The following is a 19913-nucleotide window of genomic DNA, read 5'->3' on the forward strand; positions in this document are numbered from 1 at the left end:
ATATATAACCCTCACTGGCACAAAGTTTCCCTAATGCAACTTCATTTAAGAAGCTTTCTCATCACAACATCATTTTATATTGTGCCATATAATATAATTTATTAATTTCTTTTGAATCCCAAAAATGACCTTTTCAACCATATCATAACATTATCATACATAAGGCCACTGTTTCTTGTGCCCAAGATTTAAAACTTTCAAACCCAGTTCAAACGAGCTATGACACTAAGGTAACCAAAGTACAATAGTAGCAAAAATAACCTCAACATATTTAGATGAAATTTGAATAATAATAATTCACCCATCTTGCAAAAATGACTGAAGAAGCATCATAATCAAAATTTGACAACACTGGAAGGATCCCAATGAAGAAAGACGATGAATGAATTGGATGGGCACTCTCTCCAAGATTCTTGGAGCCCAGACCACAAGCTCGAAATAAAAATTGAGAGCATCACTCAACTGCTCTAACTAAATTGAGTTCATTGGAATTAACAGTTGACTAACATTAAATAATAAGCTACTCAAAATTGAGCCAAAACTCACCATAGGCTACCCAACAACTGAGACCCTTAAATCCCACTATTAGCTCACAAGGGTCTCGATGATGAATTGACCAAGCCAATTGCACGAACCTACTAAATGGGGACGTTACGACCCTCTCTCCCTAAGGTTACTAGTCCCCAAGTAATCCCAGAGAAAAAATGTACACCACAGTCCACCTAGATCCCAAGGGTGAAATTGTGCAATATCATTGTCACATACAGCTGGCTCCTGAAGTGCCAACACCCAAATAATGGATATCAATAGCCGAATCATCTAAAAACTAACTATCGACGATGATGTAGGTAACAACCCATCGGAACTCATCCCAACTGAAACACCAACTCTATCAACACCCAAGTCCTCGTCCATCTGAACCTCACACCCAATTGCTTTGAGACAATGGCAACAACCATTGTTAGCTGAAACATTACCACCAACTCTAGCATCTGCTAAGCAGTGCTGTGTGTGTCGATACTGCAAGTGATGTAACTTGCAGTTGCTGAGCCCCTTTGCAAGAGACAGTGCTGACCCATCCCATAATGGATGGTATGAAACTGGAACCAACCCACCTTGACATGAAACCAAATCCTCTATCTTTGGGTCAAATGCGAAATGATGAGTACTCCTCACTATGTAATTAATGCCTGTAAAAAGCCCCAATCTCTATCAATGACTCATTAGTACCAACCAGGGAATCAGGAGATGACTCCAATCTCTGACTTCGAACTATTGGTTGATCGTAGGCAACTCTCTCAACAAACCTGACCACAAGATCCCTCTGGGGAGGCATCGTAGACAAAGTCTCGAGAATCTTTCCTACTATCCTCTAAATAGCACGAGAGACTCGGATGAGAGTACCCTCAAACACTATATGAATCGTCCCACAAATCTGAGATCTCAAGTAAATACTCCATGAACAACTTAGTGTAGTAGAAATTATATGTGGAAGCATCAGCTTGCTCCCCCTTAATCCATAGCTAATCCCTCTAAAAATATGGCACAATAGGAATCACACTGCAGTCCTCCATTGATGCTCTCACCTCTTCCTTACCTATTGCACCCATATCCTGGAAGGATGCAACTACCACATCATTACATCCCTCATCCCTAACCGTACAAGCAAACTCACCCCCAACCACAATATGCCGTTGAACAGGGTCTGGAGCTGCTGTCGATTGTACCCGCTCCAACTCCATTGTAACGTCATCCAACTATGACAGTGACCCCTAAAGAACCAACTGAGTACATTGAAGAGAGTCCACAATCACTTCAAGCTCTTGGGTAAGCTCAACCACTATTGTCGGTAAAATAATAAAACGGTCGATGGGTAGATTAGCATGTAGTTAGTAATTGTTATGTAGTCGACAGGCCCCTTCGGGAAGGTTCTTCGGAATGGTATATGTACAACTTTGGATCATTGTTGTAATCATCATTGGAAGCATTACGTAATCTCTTTGACATATATGCGAATAATAAAAGGAGTACTGTTGTGTTACATGTTCTTGTCTATTGTCTGTATGCATTAATAAACCATTTACCCCATATAGTAAACAACCACTTCATTTCTTTCCCTAACAATGTCTCATAACAAGTGCTACCTCATTCAAGAAGGTAATCCCTGTTAGCAACTAACTGCGAATAGTTATGCTTCAAGATCCTGATAGCCTCTCGAAGCACATGAAGCTCTGTTAGGGAAAGACTGCTATCACTATGCTCATTTGACATAGGAGCACCCCAATTATATGTGGCTAACATCTAACAAATCACATCATAATGCTCAAAAGATGAAGAGATGTCACCATCAATCACCTTCAGCTGACTGGCCACAAGATGCCCTTGTAACCCCTGACTCCTATGCAAGCTCTTTGTCTCACTAATTGGACTATGATAGAGAGTTGAATGAGAGCTGTTCACCACAAGATCGCTCACCGCATGTCTGGTACCTTCCTCACACACATCTGTAACCGAGATATAACTATGCGGTACCTAAACTGACACCTCCTTTGAAGAGGCAAAAGCCCATGCTGTGCTACTCCCCTCACATGACTCGATCTTCCCCTCAACAGAAAGTCCTTGTAAATCTTGATCCTAGGACCCATCCAAAACCCCCTCAAAGTCATCACTTATTATCTAGCAAGGGATATCATACCTAGTGTGTTGTCGGTAAATTATAAAGCAGCCGACGGGTAGATTAGCATGTAGTCAGTAATTGTTATGTAGCCGATGGGCCCCTTTGGGAAGGTTCTTGTTATGTAGTCGGCGGGCCCCTTTGGAAAGGTTTTTCGGGATGGTATATGTACAACTTTGAATCATCATTGTAATCAGTCATTGTAAGCACTATGTAATCTCTTCGGCAAATATGCGAATAATAAAAGGAGTATTGTTGTGCTACATGTTCTTGTCTATTGTATGTATGCATTAATCTATTTACCCCATACAGTAAACATTTGATGCCATTGCCCAATGGACTTGGAACAAAGGCGGAGAAATGAAGACTAATGCCAAATCAACTTAACAAGGATAGGAATAAGATAAAGGAAAAAAATGAAATACGCACAGCACAAGAAATTTTAATTTTGGCACAAGAGGCCAAACGCAGACGGAGGTTTCCGCAAATTGCCAACAGACACTGAAGCACAGAGGAACTGTTCAAAGAGACAACAGCGGTTGAATTTGGTGGAAGAAACAAGGGAGGAATTTCTTAACCTGTATACGCTGAGGGAAGAGAATCCAGACGCAAGAGAATTAACTCGCACGGCTCGGAGTGTCGAGGGAGCACGAGTGTGGAGTGAACTCTTCGTTCACGATACACTTCCGGAACGGACAACTTCGCTTGAGGAAAACCCTTTTTCACTGAGTAATGTGGCGGTTGGAAATAAGACGACTGTCCGAAACAGCGCAGGTGTGCAGAATAGCGCGGGTACACAACAATTACCTCCAACTCGAATAGTAATGGCTAGACTAAAGGAAAAATTGCCAAAGTTTGATGGTGATGGAACGGCCGATCCAATCAGACACTATAAGACATGCGAAACAATTTGGACGGCGAATGGCGTAACCAACACAGATGAGTGGGTTCGACAATTTCCAGCAACCCTAAGGGGTGTAGCAGTTGATTGGTTTTCAGATGCTGACCCTTAGAAACTAACTACATAGGTGGGAGTTAAAAATGAGTTTATCATCGAGTATCAATTATTGCGAGACGACAATGAGATTGTAGCAGAAATCTACACCATAAAGCAAGGGAAAAATGAAACAGTCCGTGTATATGCTAGAAAACTAAAAGAATTAATAAATAAAATGGAAAGTAAGTTGGCAGATGGGTTGAAAAAGCGATGGTTCATTGAAGGATTACACTCGAAGTTAAGGAAGAAAATGAAGATTGTACCGCCATCATCATACACTGAAGTATACAATTGGGTGATGGACTTAGAGAGTGAACAAAAAACAAAAAAGAAGAAAAGTAGCTCATCCGACTCGGATGACGTGTCTTCAAAAGAAAATAGTAGTGGTGACGAAAAGGGCAGCAAGAAGGTGCGAGCTCTCTAGAAGGATATGATCACAATGATGAAGGAATTTAAGAATATGCAGAAAGAGAAGAAGGGAAACGAGCTATGGTGCATAGAATACAAGGCGGAAGGTCACACAAAGGGATCCTATCCGAAGAACCAGTTTTGTGAGATCTGCCAAATTATGGAACATTGCACAAAAGAATGCCCCTTCAATATGAAAACAAGAGCACATCAACAAGTGCTCCTGACACAGGAAGCTTCCGTGTCAGAAGGGAGCGGAAACACCAGCAATGATGGTGCCACTTCGGGTGGGTACAGAAATAATAGCAGAGGGCAAAACAACAATACCAACAACAATAATGGGGGCTGCAGTCAAATTCAGTACGATGCGAACGGCCGCCTGATGGTTCAATGCCGAGCATGCAATTTGTGGGGCCACTTTACACGGAATTGTACATCAATGGTGCGGTCTTGAAGATCATGAAGATGCCAAGTGCTTGAAATCAGGAGTGAATCTGATTAGCACTGGCGCGAATGAAGAAGTCTTGGCAATCACTCGTAAACAAGAAAAATTGTACCCCGACCCGACGGAAGAAAAGAAGAGATTGGAAGAAGCGTGGGCAGAAATTGAGAAAGCAACGCAAGTAGAGAAATCACAATTGAAGGACACTATCGGTACCTCAACAAGAAATGCGCAGAACAAAACATGATACAACAGATATTACAAACTGAAATACCAGTCAAGTTACATGATTTGATCCTCACAATGCCTCAACTACAGATAGCACTCATGAACATAGCCTCGACTTCTAAACTATCAGGAGAACATCGAAAGGAAAAGGAAAGCGGAGCAAGTGTAGCAGACCCAATGCTACTAGCCCTCACATCCGGATGACATTCGGCGGTCATAGAGATGGGTATATTAGGAACAGTCCTTTCAGACACAATTGTGGATAGAGGTTTCGGGGTAAATGTCCTATCAGAAGATACCTAGAAGAAGTTGGGACAGCCGACATTGTGGCCACCTACATTCCAATTACTAACGGCGAACCAACATGGGATCAAATTGTTGGGAATCCTAATGGCACAACCAGTGACTATTGGAACACAACCGTTCCTACTTGATTTCGTCGTCATCCCGTTGAAGAGGAAAGGATATGATGCCATTTTGGGCTGGGGATGGCTTGTACAAGCAAAGGTTAAGCATGATTGGAAGAAGAATACACTATCAATGGAAAGCAAAGGACGAAAATTCATTATTGATTTACACACACAAATGGTGGGCATAGAAGCTGTATCATTTGATTCCGAAGAAGAGGATGAAGGAAAGTAGCAATTGGAACCCAATGAGGAAGGAGTCTTACGGTTGGAAGGTGGATTGACGGATGATGATTTGGATTCGGTGAATGGCCTTTTCCACCAGCAGATGGAGGATTACGAGCTCTTTTTGAGCTGTAATATGTTAAGGGTCGACGAAGTTGAAAAAGAAGAGGGAAATGAATGTCCAAAATAATATAGAGAAGCGGAAGAAGGAAAGGTGGTTACGGCTGAAGCTGAAGGGAAGAACATACAGTACGAACCCAAAAAAAGGAAAGATTCCACCGTAAGGAACACAATGAATGGACTGCGCGGAAAGAAAAGGTTACAACGCACCACGAATTTACTAGAAAGGTGTTGGTAGCAAGGAAAACACGTCGTACGGTTTGCGTAGGAAACAAAGAAGAAGGGCTTAATAAAAACTTCAGCAGTATAGAGTGAAAGTTCTAAAATCAAGAATATAGTTATTGATGGCAAGGAGTGGCAGCCGATAGTATTCATGGTACCAAGTTTCGAGAACAAACTGGGTGATATGGACAACCTGAAGGAGAGATCGTGTAACTTAAACAAACTTGATGAGCAACGATTGCAAACACAATGGGCCATAGAGGTGACACAGAACAGGTGCAAAGCGTGGCATGATAAACACCTAAAACTAAACAAGTTTCAACTAGGATAGCTGGTGTTGAAGTATAGTGGATAGAACAAAATCAAACCGGGGAAGTTTAAAGTCAAATGGGTCAGGCCATACCAAATTCAAGAAGTAGGTGATAACGGAGCAATAAAGCTATGGACATTGGATGGGCAGGAAATTCTGGAAATGGTGAATGGTTCCAAGTTGAAAATATATCATGCGCGAACTATTCCGTCATCGACGAATATCAAGGAATAGTAAAATTCTGAAAAAAATTGTAAAAAAATAAAAATAAAAGCTTCAAATCACTGTACAGTCACCGTACGACCTTTTATAGTGAGTTTCATGGCCGTACAAAACACAGTTAGGGAGTAGCAATACACCATACAGTCCTCTTAGTGTTCCACCGTACAACGAATTGGGAGGAAGGCAAGCGACGTCAATGCAATATAGCATCAGCTGGCAACCAATGTACGACAATCTCAGGTAGGCTACACATCTTAAATAAGACTGTACAAACATCTTCTATGATCTGTTGGCACTGTACGGATTTAGATGCAGAAGACCTGTAGTTGAAGACCATCGTACGGCGATCCAAGTACCCCCACCATACGGAGTGTTGTTTGTGCCCCAGTACAACGTTTTAAGTTCTTCTCGTACGGTGTGTGGGCAATGGATTTCACTGTATGGCCCTTTTAAATGCAACCTCATGACTGTACGACGAGCTGTGTGGACACAACAAAAAAAAAGCAAGAAGATTTGTGAAGAAGAAAGGGATGGAATAACTACAAATTTGTCCAAGCCGGTAATGAGAAACCCTTGAAAAGAAAGGAGTAGAGGATTCCCATGCAAGTCCAAATCGATTCCACCATTGATTCACAGTAGATTCCCGAGGAAGCTTGCCAACAAGCCTTTTCCTGGCTGTGGTCTTGAATGAGACCGTACGGCTTTAGAAGGAAAAAAGGGGGAAGTGTACGGCCAAGGCACTAAATAAAGGAAGATAGTTGTTAATGTCGCACATGCCATCATAGGTTCGAACTCAGCCAAGAGGAGGAGATATCATCTAGCAAAAAAAAAATTGTAGCCATACAATAGAGGCTAGGAAAGGGCCGTACGCATTTGTACGGAAGCAAGGAAAGAGAAAAAATTGTGTGCACAGGATAACTGACCTAACCCAGCAGAAGATCAAATGGAGTTTGCAGGAAAGAGGAAGTGGAAGAAAAACTAGAGGAAGAATCTACAGCTAAAAAAAAAAAACCAACAACAAATTAAAAATGTTCAGAATGAATAATGCATGATGCCAAAGGGAAGGGAAAGACATAAACTAGTAGTAAAACATAAGCAGTTGCCAAAAACAGTGTGGGATCGAAGAAAATTACAAAAATGGTGTGTTCTATGGAGTTTTATGTGGCTTTCAGAGTGCTTGGGGCATTGCCCCAGGACCTTGCGGGGGCGTTGCCCCTCAACCCCACTAGGGGCGATGCCCCCTAGACCACTAGTCGGTGTAGTTATCAGTTGTGGGAGGTATGACCAGTTGATGAGACCTGGAGTTGCTGCAAGGATGAAGTATCTGTGTACCAGAGGTGGAGAGAATAGTAGAGCAAGCCTTTCGAGAGGGGTGATATGCTTTGAGGCACTTGGAGTAGGTGTTGGATGTGAAGCTGTTTTGGTGGATGCATAGAGAGCTCGGGAGGAGCTGATCATCCAGTTGAAGGAAGTACAATGACACTTGGTTCAGTGTACCCAAGAGTTGGAAGCAGAGAAAGCGACATGAGTGGATATTTTGTAATTGTTGTCTGAAAATGACTTTTCTTTTTGGGGGGGATGATGTTTTTGGTAAATTATAAAGCAACCAATGGGTAGATTAGCATGTAGTTGATAATTGTTATGTAGCCAACCGGCCCCTTCAATAAGGTTCTTGTTATGTAGCCAACCTTCCCCTTCGGGAAGGTTCTTCGGGATGTTATATGTACAACTTTGGATCATCATTTTAATTGTCATTGTAAGCACTATGTAATCTTTTCGGCATATATCTGAATAATAAAAGAAATATTGCTGTGTTACATGTTCTTATCTATTGTCTGTATGCATTAATCTATTTACCTCATATGGTAAACATAGTGCAGCTCATAACATCGTCAAATAGGTCATCAGATGTGGCCATACCATCTGCATCCACACCTCCTAATAGAGCCTCAACTGCTAACTCTTGACTTTGCACATGGACTCTATGCCAGGCTGTGAATCAATAACATTGGAGCATAAACCAACATCCATTGTAACACCCAAATCACTAACATCATAGCTAGATAGCTCCATGCTCTCACCTATCCCACTTGAGAAAGATGTGACCTCTTGCTCTGGAGCAACACTACGACAGCTAACATATAAATCTCCAATAACAATCCCCTCCTCGAGAGACTTTGAACAATTAGTGGTATCCACTTCCCCAATAGTCATTGCACTACGTGCAGTGACAAATCTGGATTCTTGAACTTGCTGAAGCTCATTGCTACTGTCTACCAAGGGCCCTGACACATCCCTGACACATCCGCATGTCTTTGTGTGGAAAGTCCATCATCTAGACTATAGATAGGACTAGTAGGTGCTGAATTAAATACATGTACATCTGCATCATGGACACCTATTGGGGAAAATTGAAGCCTCCTTCCCTGCAACCTCAGTGCTAGTCTACTAAAGGTGAAAATCATATACCTTTCTACCCTATCAACTGTTTTTGCATCCGACAGTCTCATTGCCAATCTCTACTGATGAAGCATATTTTTTTCCATACTCTTCATCAAGGCATTTATGTTCTCACTATTTTTCGCACTACTCCGTCGGCTCCTAGAACTACTGGTTATCTTGTGTGTGTGTCCCTAGCTGGAAAATGCAAGAGTGCCAGTCACTCCACATACAACAAATTAACTGAAATAATAATTTTTATCCTACCTCACAGGATGGTAGGAAACCACTCATACCATTGTAATAACCCTAATCGGTTATAGCTCAACAAACTCTAATTTTCTTTATTAATTAGTTGTTTGACATATTGTCTAACACTTTGCAAGAAGACTCTCTATCCAATGTGCCAACTATCCAAATGCAATTTGGACTTTGAAACTTCAAATGAGCAGTTAATTAATTTGCAAATAAAATTCACAAATAGAGTTAAGTTGAATGCCCAATGTAATTCCGTCTCACTGAGCTCTGATATGACACTTAAATTTGAGCAATAACAATCACAATAATTCTCAGCATTCGTGCTACTTATTTATTGACCAACTTGCTGCAAATTAATGTATTACAAACTGAATCATTGATAGAACCAGATTATTATATAGTCAATTCAAATGAGAACCTGGTGATGGAACTGTGATTCCCCAAATGCAGCCTCAAATCATCACCGCTTAACGTTCTGTTGCCAATTAAGCTGACGTAGGCTCAAAATTATCTCTTCCAGCATCCACACGGGCTAGGAGAATAAATATGCAGACTTCCTCTTGCAGACACAGACCTCTTTATGCAATTCACAAGCCCAAATAAAGAAATGCATGCCCAGAAAATAAATCGCAGGCCTTGTAAAATGAAATCCAGGGTCTTGTGGTTGAACATAGCCCTCCTGAGATATATGCAGACCCCTTAACAAATAATTGCAGCCTTAAATAGTTCAGCCGTTGCCTTAGAATGGGACGGCAGCCTCTCAAAAGCACACCGATTCCCTTCAATTCAAAATAGCAGATATAACTATTTAATAGCAGCCAATACTCTTCACAAACCAGTCAATTTTCTTCAGCATTAATCAACTTCTCAATCACAGTAGCAACAGAGGAGAAGCAAAGGCAAACTGTTATACCTTAGCAACAATTTGCTCACAATTCCTAGAGCAATCTTTAAGACTCAAATTCTCAGAATTAATTCACAATACCTCAATTGTGAATTACTATGCACTTCTTAGTTCAAACCCTTATACTTCAGCAAGGGTATAGAAATCAACCTCAGAAAATGTCACAAAGACAACAAAAGAAAATAAGATAACCTGATGCTTTTTCATCAAAATGAGCTCATACATATAACCCCCACTGGCACAAAGTTTCCCAAATGCAACTTCGCTTACAAAGCTTCCTCAACACATCATTTTATATTGTGCCATTTAATATAATTTATTAATATCTTTCAAATCCCAAAAACGACCTTTTCAACTATATCATAACATTATCACACACACGGCCACCATTTCTTGTGCCCAAGATTAAAAACATTCCAACCTCGTTCCAACGAGCTATGACACTAAGGTAGCCAAAGTAAAATAGTAGCAAAAATGGCAACCTTAGCATATTTAGATGAATTATAATAATAATTCACAAAATGACTGAAGAAGCATCTAATCAAAATCTGACAATGGTGAAGAAATACGATGGATAAACTAGACAAGGTGACTTACTATAAATAGACACCTTCCAAGATTCTTGGAGCCCAAACCAGAAGCCCGAAATAAAAACCGAGAGCATCACTGTTTTCCTCCAACTCAATTGAGCTCATCAGAACCAACTGCTGACTTGCTATAAATAGTAAGTTCCTCAAAATTGAGCCAAAACTCACCATTGGCTGTTGGAAAGCCTGTAATCCCAAAGCTGAGACCTTCAAATCCCACTATCAGCTCATGGGGGTCGCGATGATGAATTGACCAAGCCAAGTGTAGGAACCTACTAAAAATGGGGACATTACATATTATTCTAAAAATGGGGACATTACATACTACTAAACATTGAGGGAAGGAAACTTCCTGATAGCATTTGATTGACCACCCGTCCCTCCCCAACAAGATAAGCTTGAGGCTATTGCTCAATTAGTCTGAGTCAAGTGTGCTAGAGCTTATGTGGGTTACCTTAACCAAGTAGTCTTTTTCATGAAAAAAGGCTTGTCTATTATTGATATAAGGCCCCCCCTTTGATGCTTTTGTATGCCCAATGATTAAGGATAAGACAGTTTCTCAAGAAACTGCTATGGATTGGAAACTCAGAGAAAACTATCTTTTCCTTAGCTGTATCTCTAAAGATGAAACAGACTTTCAAACTGAATTTAGTCACTACTTGAAGTATAAATAGAAAAAGGGGGCTGTTTGAGATGCTTAGTATACTTTGAGATAAATGATCAAGAGTTTGAGTAAAATGTCAGTAGAATAGTTGAAAATGAAGTGCTGAAACAACTTCCGGTTGTAAAAACCTATTCAACAGGTCCTTAATCAACAAGATCTTCCAAGAATGTTCAGAAGGCTCCAATTAATCCTAATGTCTAGAACAGGAACAAGAAGAGAGGGAATAACATGTGCTGAATGAATAAGCCTCAAACTCAGGAAAGACAAGATGAAGGACTCTGGTATTCCTGTACTCTTAAGCCTTCTTCAATAATAAGTGAAAGAACCAAAAGCAGGTTAATATTAAATAATCATGGTAATTGGAGGAAATAAACTTCTTATATTGTTCAAGCCCCTAATATGTGCAGTTCACTTGTCTGTAACCTTTGAACTTCCATGAAGGGTAGAGACTTTGCCTAGGACCAATCTACTTCATCCTATTGCACCACATAGGCCATTCTCAGGGATGCAGGATCCACAGTGGCGGTTCAAAATCTGTGCAATCTGCATAGAAGGGATAGGGGTGAAATTAATCCTGGGTAGCCATCTTCTATATTCATGAGTGAAGGTTCTTAATAAATGTTAGGCCAAGATTCCAAATCGCTTCAAGGTAAAATAATGAAATACCAATTCTAAGATATGAAAGGTAGACAAGATGATTGTTTTTCGAACTTTATATCTTGGCAGAAGTGAATGTCCATTGTCTACTCTGATTCTTCAAAAAACAATTCCAATAATTTTATTGAAAATAACAGACTAATGATACATAGAAAGGTTAATGAGTCTACTTCTTTTTTATCAAGTTATTTGCTATAGTATGATCTAAATTTTTTTGTGTTACAGATACTTGGATCCACAATACTTCATGAGGCGCCAACTGACACCATCAAGTGATGTGTATAGTTTTGGTGTGGTTTTACTTGTTCTAATTTCAGGACAAAAAGCCATAGATCATACTCGCCTGGATGAATTTAATCTTGCAGAATGGGTACTAGCAATGTCCTTAACTCACAAGCTAAAAGCTAATATGATCTAATTCATACCTGTCAAAGATAAAATCAGGCTTTCTGTTATTGTATATGTTAACCAATTTGGTTACATAGGCCTTTTACTGTGGCCAGTAATATGTCTGCAGTTCCTTTAATTCAATTTCATGATTCTTATTGCATGTCAGGTGAATATCAAGTTTGGGGAGGGTGACATTGAGTCGGTTGTAGATCCAAATCTCAAAGATCAATACAATATTGAGGATGTGAGAACTGTGATGGAGTTGGCTCTGAAGTGTTCTGCATTTGAGAGGTGTGGACGTCCAACTATTAAAGTAAGTGGGGGCGGAATTTAGTTTTATTTTTTAAATTTTGAGATAATATGCATGACAATGTATAATTTCAAATTGTGTGGTGCATTCAGGAAGTTCTATCTGTGCTCGAGCCTTTGGTAAAGAAAGAGGCTTCTCCGCAATACACTGGTTCTCCTGTTTTTGATTATACTGATGACTCTACAGAAACCTTTCCTTCCACACTTCATCATTCTTTGAGTGATAAAATCCAAAAAGGACAAGAGCATATTCCAGGTACCTACAGGAGCTTATCCACAAACACATTGTTTGGTGTCACATTAAGGCCACTACTTGTTTCCATGTTGATCTAGGAACCATTCGTTATAATTTTGTGTTCCTTCTAAGCTTTTCTGGCACTTATCATCCCACGAGCTTCCATTCAATGCATTTTTGGTTTTAATTTCTTGCTATGGGATTATAATGTCATGAGCCGTGTTTTAATGGCTAGTTGTGTCAAATGTAAATTGAAGTCATGTAACACTAGTTCTGCTCAGTGAAAGACCCTGTAATCAATGTTGGGTTTTTCAAGCCAGTTCTAAAACATTCTAAAAGAACTTGGTACGTTGAGATCGACATATAGACCCAAGCTATGTATGATTAACTTGTAAATATCTTATCCATTTTTGAAACTTGAAAGATTCAGTGTTCACTGAGGATCTTTTCAATAAGAAGCTCTAATTGCATTACCATTTTGTAACTATAAACAGTATCATAATATCTCGGTCTTACTAAAAAAATTGATAAGTTTATTGTAAAAAATAACTGTTTACTTTGATATAATTTCCTTTTTATAAAAAAATGGTAAAAAGTAAATGTTAATGCGTTATATCATTTTGACTCCTGATTCGTGGAGTGCTCAACTATATTTTCGGCGACAACAACTAAGTATTGGATTCCTGTCCATAATATGCATCCATTTTCTTCATTCATTCTTTTTGGCAGGCTTCTAGTATTAACTTTTGTTTGATGCCCAAGCGTACTACATTTTCCCAATGAAACATGGACAAATATAATGCAGATTAATTGAATCACCCTTTTCTTTCGGTTAATTACTAGAAGTACTACCAAAGCACATAATATCGTCTGTTCCATGATAAACGGTTCAAGAATCTGTATTAATCAAGAGCACAGCAATTCTCTTATTTCATGTTGAAGATAAAGACATCGTGATCGACTTCTTACATTGTCAAATATATGATGGGTAAGTAATACAGCAGTGATTTCCTAACACGTAGTTTTAAAATTCAGCGTAAAATATAAAATGAATGTAACATATTAAAATATTTTATTTATTCAATAGTTATTATTATTAGTTCTGCTAGTGCCATAGACAGGATACTATAGTATTTGTTGAAATGTAACTTTTCAATTTAGTTGTCCAATCATAGTAGATTATTTTTCAACTATTTTTTGTAGCTATAGAGTTTTAATATATGTTGCATTTTTAATAATTCAAAAGAAAACATTTATTTGAAATTTGATTGGTTGTCTTATGCTACAGTAGGAATTTTGACTTTTTGTGCACAAAACTCAAAAAAAATCTTGGACACTTTATACATTTCACTATGAAGATCAAATTAAATAATAATAAATCAACCACTGACAATAATTACAAATATCTTGTAATAAAAAAATTGATTGTCAAAAATATAGAACTCTCCAGAATGTTTTCATTTAATAATATGGTACAGCGTAGAACTCTCCAGAAATTTTACCTTATAGAATTATTAGTTTCTATTACTTTTCTTTTCTCAAACATTCTAGACCTTTACAATGACTTCTATAAACAAGCCCCTCACATTCTCCAGCTTAACATTCTTCATTCTCTAACTGACGAGATTATGGTTTTTCAAGTTAGTATTCGATTGTATAGATTTTTACTTCTTTGGTTTCCATGCAGCAATTAATTGGCTTGGGCAAAACAAATTACGGCCTGAAGTTTTTCCTGTTATGCATCACATGCAGCCAAAAATTTTCAAAGGTTATGTTTTTCGAAAACTATGTTTGCTAGTTTCATGGCTTTACTATATTTGATATTTGATGATGGTATAGGGGGTTTTCCTCCTGCAAGACTTGTATCACTACGGAAAATCTCTTGTAACTACATATTGTGATCTATGCTGATGATTCTTTCAATATTTTTTTTCTTAAAATCTTCAGAATGTTTTTTGTTATGGCCATGGAGATGTGGGTTTTCTTAACTGTTGAACAAAGTCCTCTTCCTTAAAAATGACATGAGAATTTCTGAGTTTTTGTGGTCACTTTGCAGATTCAACTCTTGACCAGGTATTTCCAATTCCATAGTCTTTAGTTGATAAAGCTAGGTGTTGTATTACTTTTTAGCAGCTATTCTTTATTAATAAATAATGAGTAGTTGTGCTTTGATAATCCTGGGATTGGAAAATATTATTCAATAATAAAATAAAAAACTGAACTAAAAACAAAATCAAGACTAAAGCTTTAGAAGACGGGAAAATAAGAGAGTTCTATAAATTCCCTCAAATAAAATGCATAGATGGAGGGAGAAATTTGAACTGACTAAATCCAAAATCTATTTGAAGGAATTGAAGCCACCACAACAAAAATTCCTAGATCCACAAAGTGCATCTAATATCTCCATAACCCCATCATAAAGAGTATATAAGAGCATATGCATCTTATTGCATTTGATCTTCAGATAGTATATCAAAATTTAATAAATTTTCTGACAATTTTTATTTGTTTAAATATCATCGTCCATATCATTGTACATAATTTTCTATTTTATTTTTTCAAAACTTTAATATTATCTATTATTTTTAATATTTTTTAGAAGTAATATTATTTGGTAGAGAAGTTAACAACAAAACAATGTAGATTAGGTAGTAATTACAACATACATGAATATCTTTTTATTATTAGTTTTTTTAAAAAAAAATTTAATTTTAATTTATTATGGAGGGTTCAAATCTGTGAGGGAACCCTGCGAGGCACGAAGCCTGCAAGCTACCAAACAACGAAGGCCACCATGAAACAAATTTAGGAACCCGATATAGGCCCACACATGCTTGAAACCTCTTCGGCTTAGAGCCAAAAACTGAGGGGCATCCACACCATCAAAATCACCCACGGCGCAATCTTGGCGTCATCTCTTATGGTGTCGAGCCTTGCATTCAGCAAGACTTGATCCCTGATGGGCTCTTTGTGAGCCATTCAACTTCACCAGTTTGACTAATTACAAAATAAAATAAGTATTCATCTTATTTTATTTCTTTTACATAATGTCTTTTTACTATTACTTTGACTAATTATAATAAAATAAGTATTCAACTTATTTCTATTTCTTGTATAGAACAATATCACATCGAAAAAAATAGAAGTATTTTTATTATCACTTCATAACTATTTTATAAGACTAGGTAAAAAGAAAAACCTTTCATTCTATTCTTATTAAAAAAATACAATAGAAAGATTTCTATGTCTGCTTGTCAATAGAATAAGACATACATTTGGATGATAGAAATAAATCTTTTATTGTAATTATATTATAAAATAGAACAATAATAGAAATAAATCTTTTATTGTAATTATATTATAAAATAGAACAATAATAGAACATATTGTTAATTTCAGAAATAAAAGATTCTAATAAAAAAAAAGTGACCTCAAATCATCATATACTTTTTTAAACAAATAATCATTTGTAATCAACACAAACAATCATTGGTAAAATTCATAAAAGTTGACTAATTAAATCTTTTATTGTCATTATATTATGAGATAGAATAATAATAGAACATATATGTTAATTTTAAGAAATAGAACTAGTAGTTGCCCGTTTATGTACGTGCAACAAGTAGTGGATAGGAGTGCTTTATACTCTATTATGAAGAAAATTGTTCTTAGAAATTTTGTATTATATTTGTTAGCTCGGTTCGCCATGCAAGTAGAAGAAAATGTTTTAGATCATTTGGATAGGAAAAGGTATCAATATAATCTTAGATATTAAGTACACTCATGTAAATATGATATAAAATGTTGACATGACATATTAAGGTAGACAAATAAATAAATGTGGCAAATTTTCTTAATAATGTAGTTATGCATTTTGCAAAATCATATTTGTAGCCCAAGACTATTAAATAGAACATGAAGTCAAAATAAGACTCGTATAATGTGATTTAGAAAACAACATTACAATTGTATCAAGTGAAGTGAAGATTATTTTTATGTAATCTTACATTTGATTTACTTTTTTATAGAGGTACTTGAAGCATAAATCTCAATTCTTTTCATGTCCCTTATTAATATGTAGTTAAATAAGTAAGATTTTTATTTTTAACTCTAATGTATTATAAAATTAGACTTGATAATCACAATTAATACATAAAAAATTAATAGATCAATAATCTTGCTAATTTACATTTACATAAACCATTTTTTAACTCTTTAAAATTAATATTTTAATATTTCAATATATAATGGGTACTGCCCCTTAGGTAGAGCTTACCTTTAAAAAATGAAATAAAAAATAAAATACTTCAATAGTAAAATAATATTAAAAAAGAATTTTACACTTAGATTGAAGACAAATTTCTATTATCTAAATTTAAACTTCATTAAATATTAATTATTTTTTCTTAAAAGAAAAAACCTAGCATAACTTCATTAATTAATTAAATTTTTTAAAATAAAATAAGACTTCTAAAATTGATAATGTAAGACACAACTTTACTAATCAAGATAATCTTCATATATACAGTCTTAAAAATAAAAATCTACTGACAATAATTTTAAATTTAGATAAAAGGTAAGTTTACTTTATCACATTATATATAAATTTTATGAATTTATTGCAACAATTATTCTAGAGTGAAATCTTTTAAAATAAATAAGATAACAATATAAACTATTATTATTTATATGTAACATAATGCATACACATTATTGAATCGAAAAGTTACACTAAAATGAACTCATATATTGTGAGAATCTATCTTCATTTTTTTTTTATGAGTAGTCCTTTTCTATTAATAAATAATATACTAAGTTACAATTCACAAAAAAATGAAGTTATAATATCTTCATTTTTCAATAACAATAAATCATTACATATGATCTTAAAATATTTAATAAGAAAAATCCAATTCAAATCCTAGAAAAAAAATCCTAATTTGCATTTCTAAGTGAGCCTTATTCAGAATATTTTAACATTCTCCATTTAGAACTATAGAACTTTTTCTCATTCATAACAGACACCATACATTCACATATTTTCTTTCTCTAATCATATATCCATTCCCTATTTCATTCACCAAATAATGAGTAAATGAAAGATGGCAAAAATTGAGGCTAAAGAAATCTCAAGCAAGAGATTAGAAATTTTTCTTGGATTCAACTTATTTAAATGATTCTTTTCAAGTTTATAAATTTAGTTGAATATAAGGATTCTTAAGAAGGAAAAAATATTATGTGTATGAAAAAAGGGTAAACTACTAATTAATTGTTCATAATAATGTATACTATACCCAGCTAGATGCATGCATTTACAAATATAGGTGCTAATCATTTTAAGAGAATACTTCAACTATTTTTGTTATCCAACTTTTTTAGACCTCTTTAGAGGTACTTTATAATTGCTTAATAGACTATCTTTGAACAAGCACAACATAAGGAAAATAAATTTTCTTAAAAATAACAACTTGGATCTAAAATCATTTACTGAAAATATAAATGCCCCAAATAGTTGCAGATCTGAGTAGACACGCACCTTATAAGGACATTTTTTAAAAAAAATATTGTACATAGAGAAGGAAAAAATAAGATGAAAGGAAATATTTCTATATAGCAAACCCTAAGGATGAGAGAATTTTTTTAGAAACAACTAGACCATAGATAAAAATATAGAAAGAAAATTAAAGGGAATAATAAGAAATAAAATAAAATTAAGAAAATCTAAAATAATTGGTCAGAAATCATTTTTGGCAAGCAGGGTTGACAATTTCCTAGCAAGAAATTAAAAAATCCAGGAGCAAAGCTCCCACATATAAGCCTATCGGCTTAATAATTTTATTTTTTAAAAATGTGATCACAAATTCATTGAGGAATATATTTTTATAGTTCTTTACAAATTATTATTTCTAATATGCATAGACAAGCATTGGTAAAACTTGAAAGTTCACTAATTTTTTTTATAACACCTTATCATTTATACTTAGAGTGGTTTTGCTATGCTCTCATTGAATTTATATTGACTTCTACAAGCATGTTGTAATCCCAGTTAAGAAGTTAAAATTCCAAAATAAGCTATAAAATTATTGGCCAAAATCTTTTACATGCTACAAATTCTATTTGAAAATTTTGACTCTCACCTTTTAATATAATATTAACATATATAATAATAATAATAATGAAGTGAAAATGAAGTCCATAACAATACCTTGTGCATTTCTTATCTCTTACAATTTAGATGTAAACAAAATATATGGGGATCTACCTACCATCATAGAACAAAATAAGCTAATTCAATAATATTTTGATTAATGGTCCATGCAATGATGAAACAACAAACAAGAAGATAAACAAGACAAAGTTGTCAATAATCTAAACCACCAAATGTGTTCATAAAACATTTACAAGTACTTTCAAATTTGGCACATGATTTTTATTCTTCAATGGCAGGAACTTCGCTATGGGTCCTTGTTATAGATTGATCCACTTTATTATAAAAGGTTAAATTCATTGCATGATGGATAAAGAAACTTCTAAAATATTTCATTATCATCTATGAAAATTTACTAAAATTATAAAAAAATATATTTAAAATCTCTGTGTCTAAACACTCTAATTGTATATTTGGCATTATTAATTCCATTTCTACTTTGCATCTTTGTATCAATATACATAACTATTATGATAGGACAATGATTTATTTAATACATATGAACAAAAGCAATGGCATTGAGTTCATATAGACAAAGATCAAGGACAACTTTAGTGGTGAATATTCACCAATTGGCGAATTTAACTCATCAAGATCTTAAATTGGCAAAAAAACCTACACTTTTGGGGTGGCCATGTTGCTGACATTTCATAAAAATTGGGGTCCACACATAGGCCAATCCCCAATAGTGATACATAATTATTTATATTTTAGTGATGACTTGACCAATAGAGTCTAATCTTTATGCATTGTAAATTAAATATTTTCGCTTACAATTTTCAAAGCTTGCCTTAATCTAAGGTCATATTCGGTTAAGTACATATATTTGACATATGTCTATTTTGGAGACTTTCCACGGAACTTTTTATCCTTTCAAACTTTGGCTCAAAAATATATTTGATTGTGTACACATGTAATATTAAAGATGTGATTCATATTTGGCTCCAAATAGATTTGGTTAAGATGCTACATAACACTAAAGCCGTGAATCATATTTGTAATAGTGT

General features: G+C 35.5%; 1 protein-coding gene across 13 annotated transcripts in view; it reads left to right on the top strand.

The window, feature by feature from the left end:
- LOC149575506 (putative receptor-like protein kinase At5g24010) overlaps positions 1 to 13189 on the top strand; it is a 152651-nt gene extending 139462 nt beyond the window's left edge. For all 13 annotated transcript variants that reach the window (XM_089815254.1, XM_089815252.1, XM_089815244.1 and 10 more), the window contains 3 exons: positions 11990 to 12134; positions 12321 to 12467; positions 12557 to 13189. In XM_089815254.1, coding sequence (XP_089671380.1) covers positions 11990 to 12134; positions 12321 to 12467; positions 12557 to 12796 — 532 coding nt within the window. In that variant the 3' untranslated portion in view covers positions 12797 to 13189. The remainder of the gene's footprint in view (positions 1 to 11989; positions 12135 to 12320; positions 12468 to 12556) is intronic.
- The last annotated feature ends 6724 nt before the right edge of the window (positions 13190 to 19913 follow it).

This window comes from Cupressus sempervirens, chromosome 2 (genome assembly GCF_028749045.1).
Source record: "Cupressus sempervirens isolate cs-2001-9-10 chromosome 2, ASM2874904v1, whole genome shotgun sequence".
NCBI classification, from domain to species: Eukaryota; Viridiplantae; Streptophyta; class Pinopsida; order Cupressales; family Cupressaceae; genus Cupressus; species Cupressus sempervirens.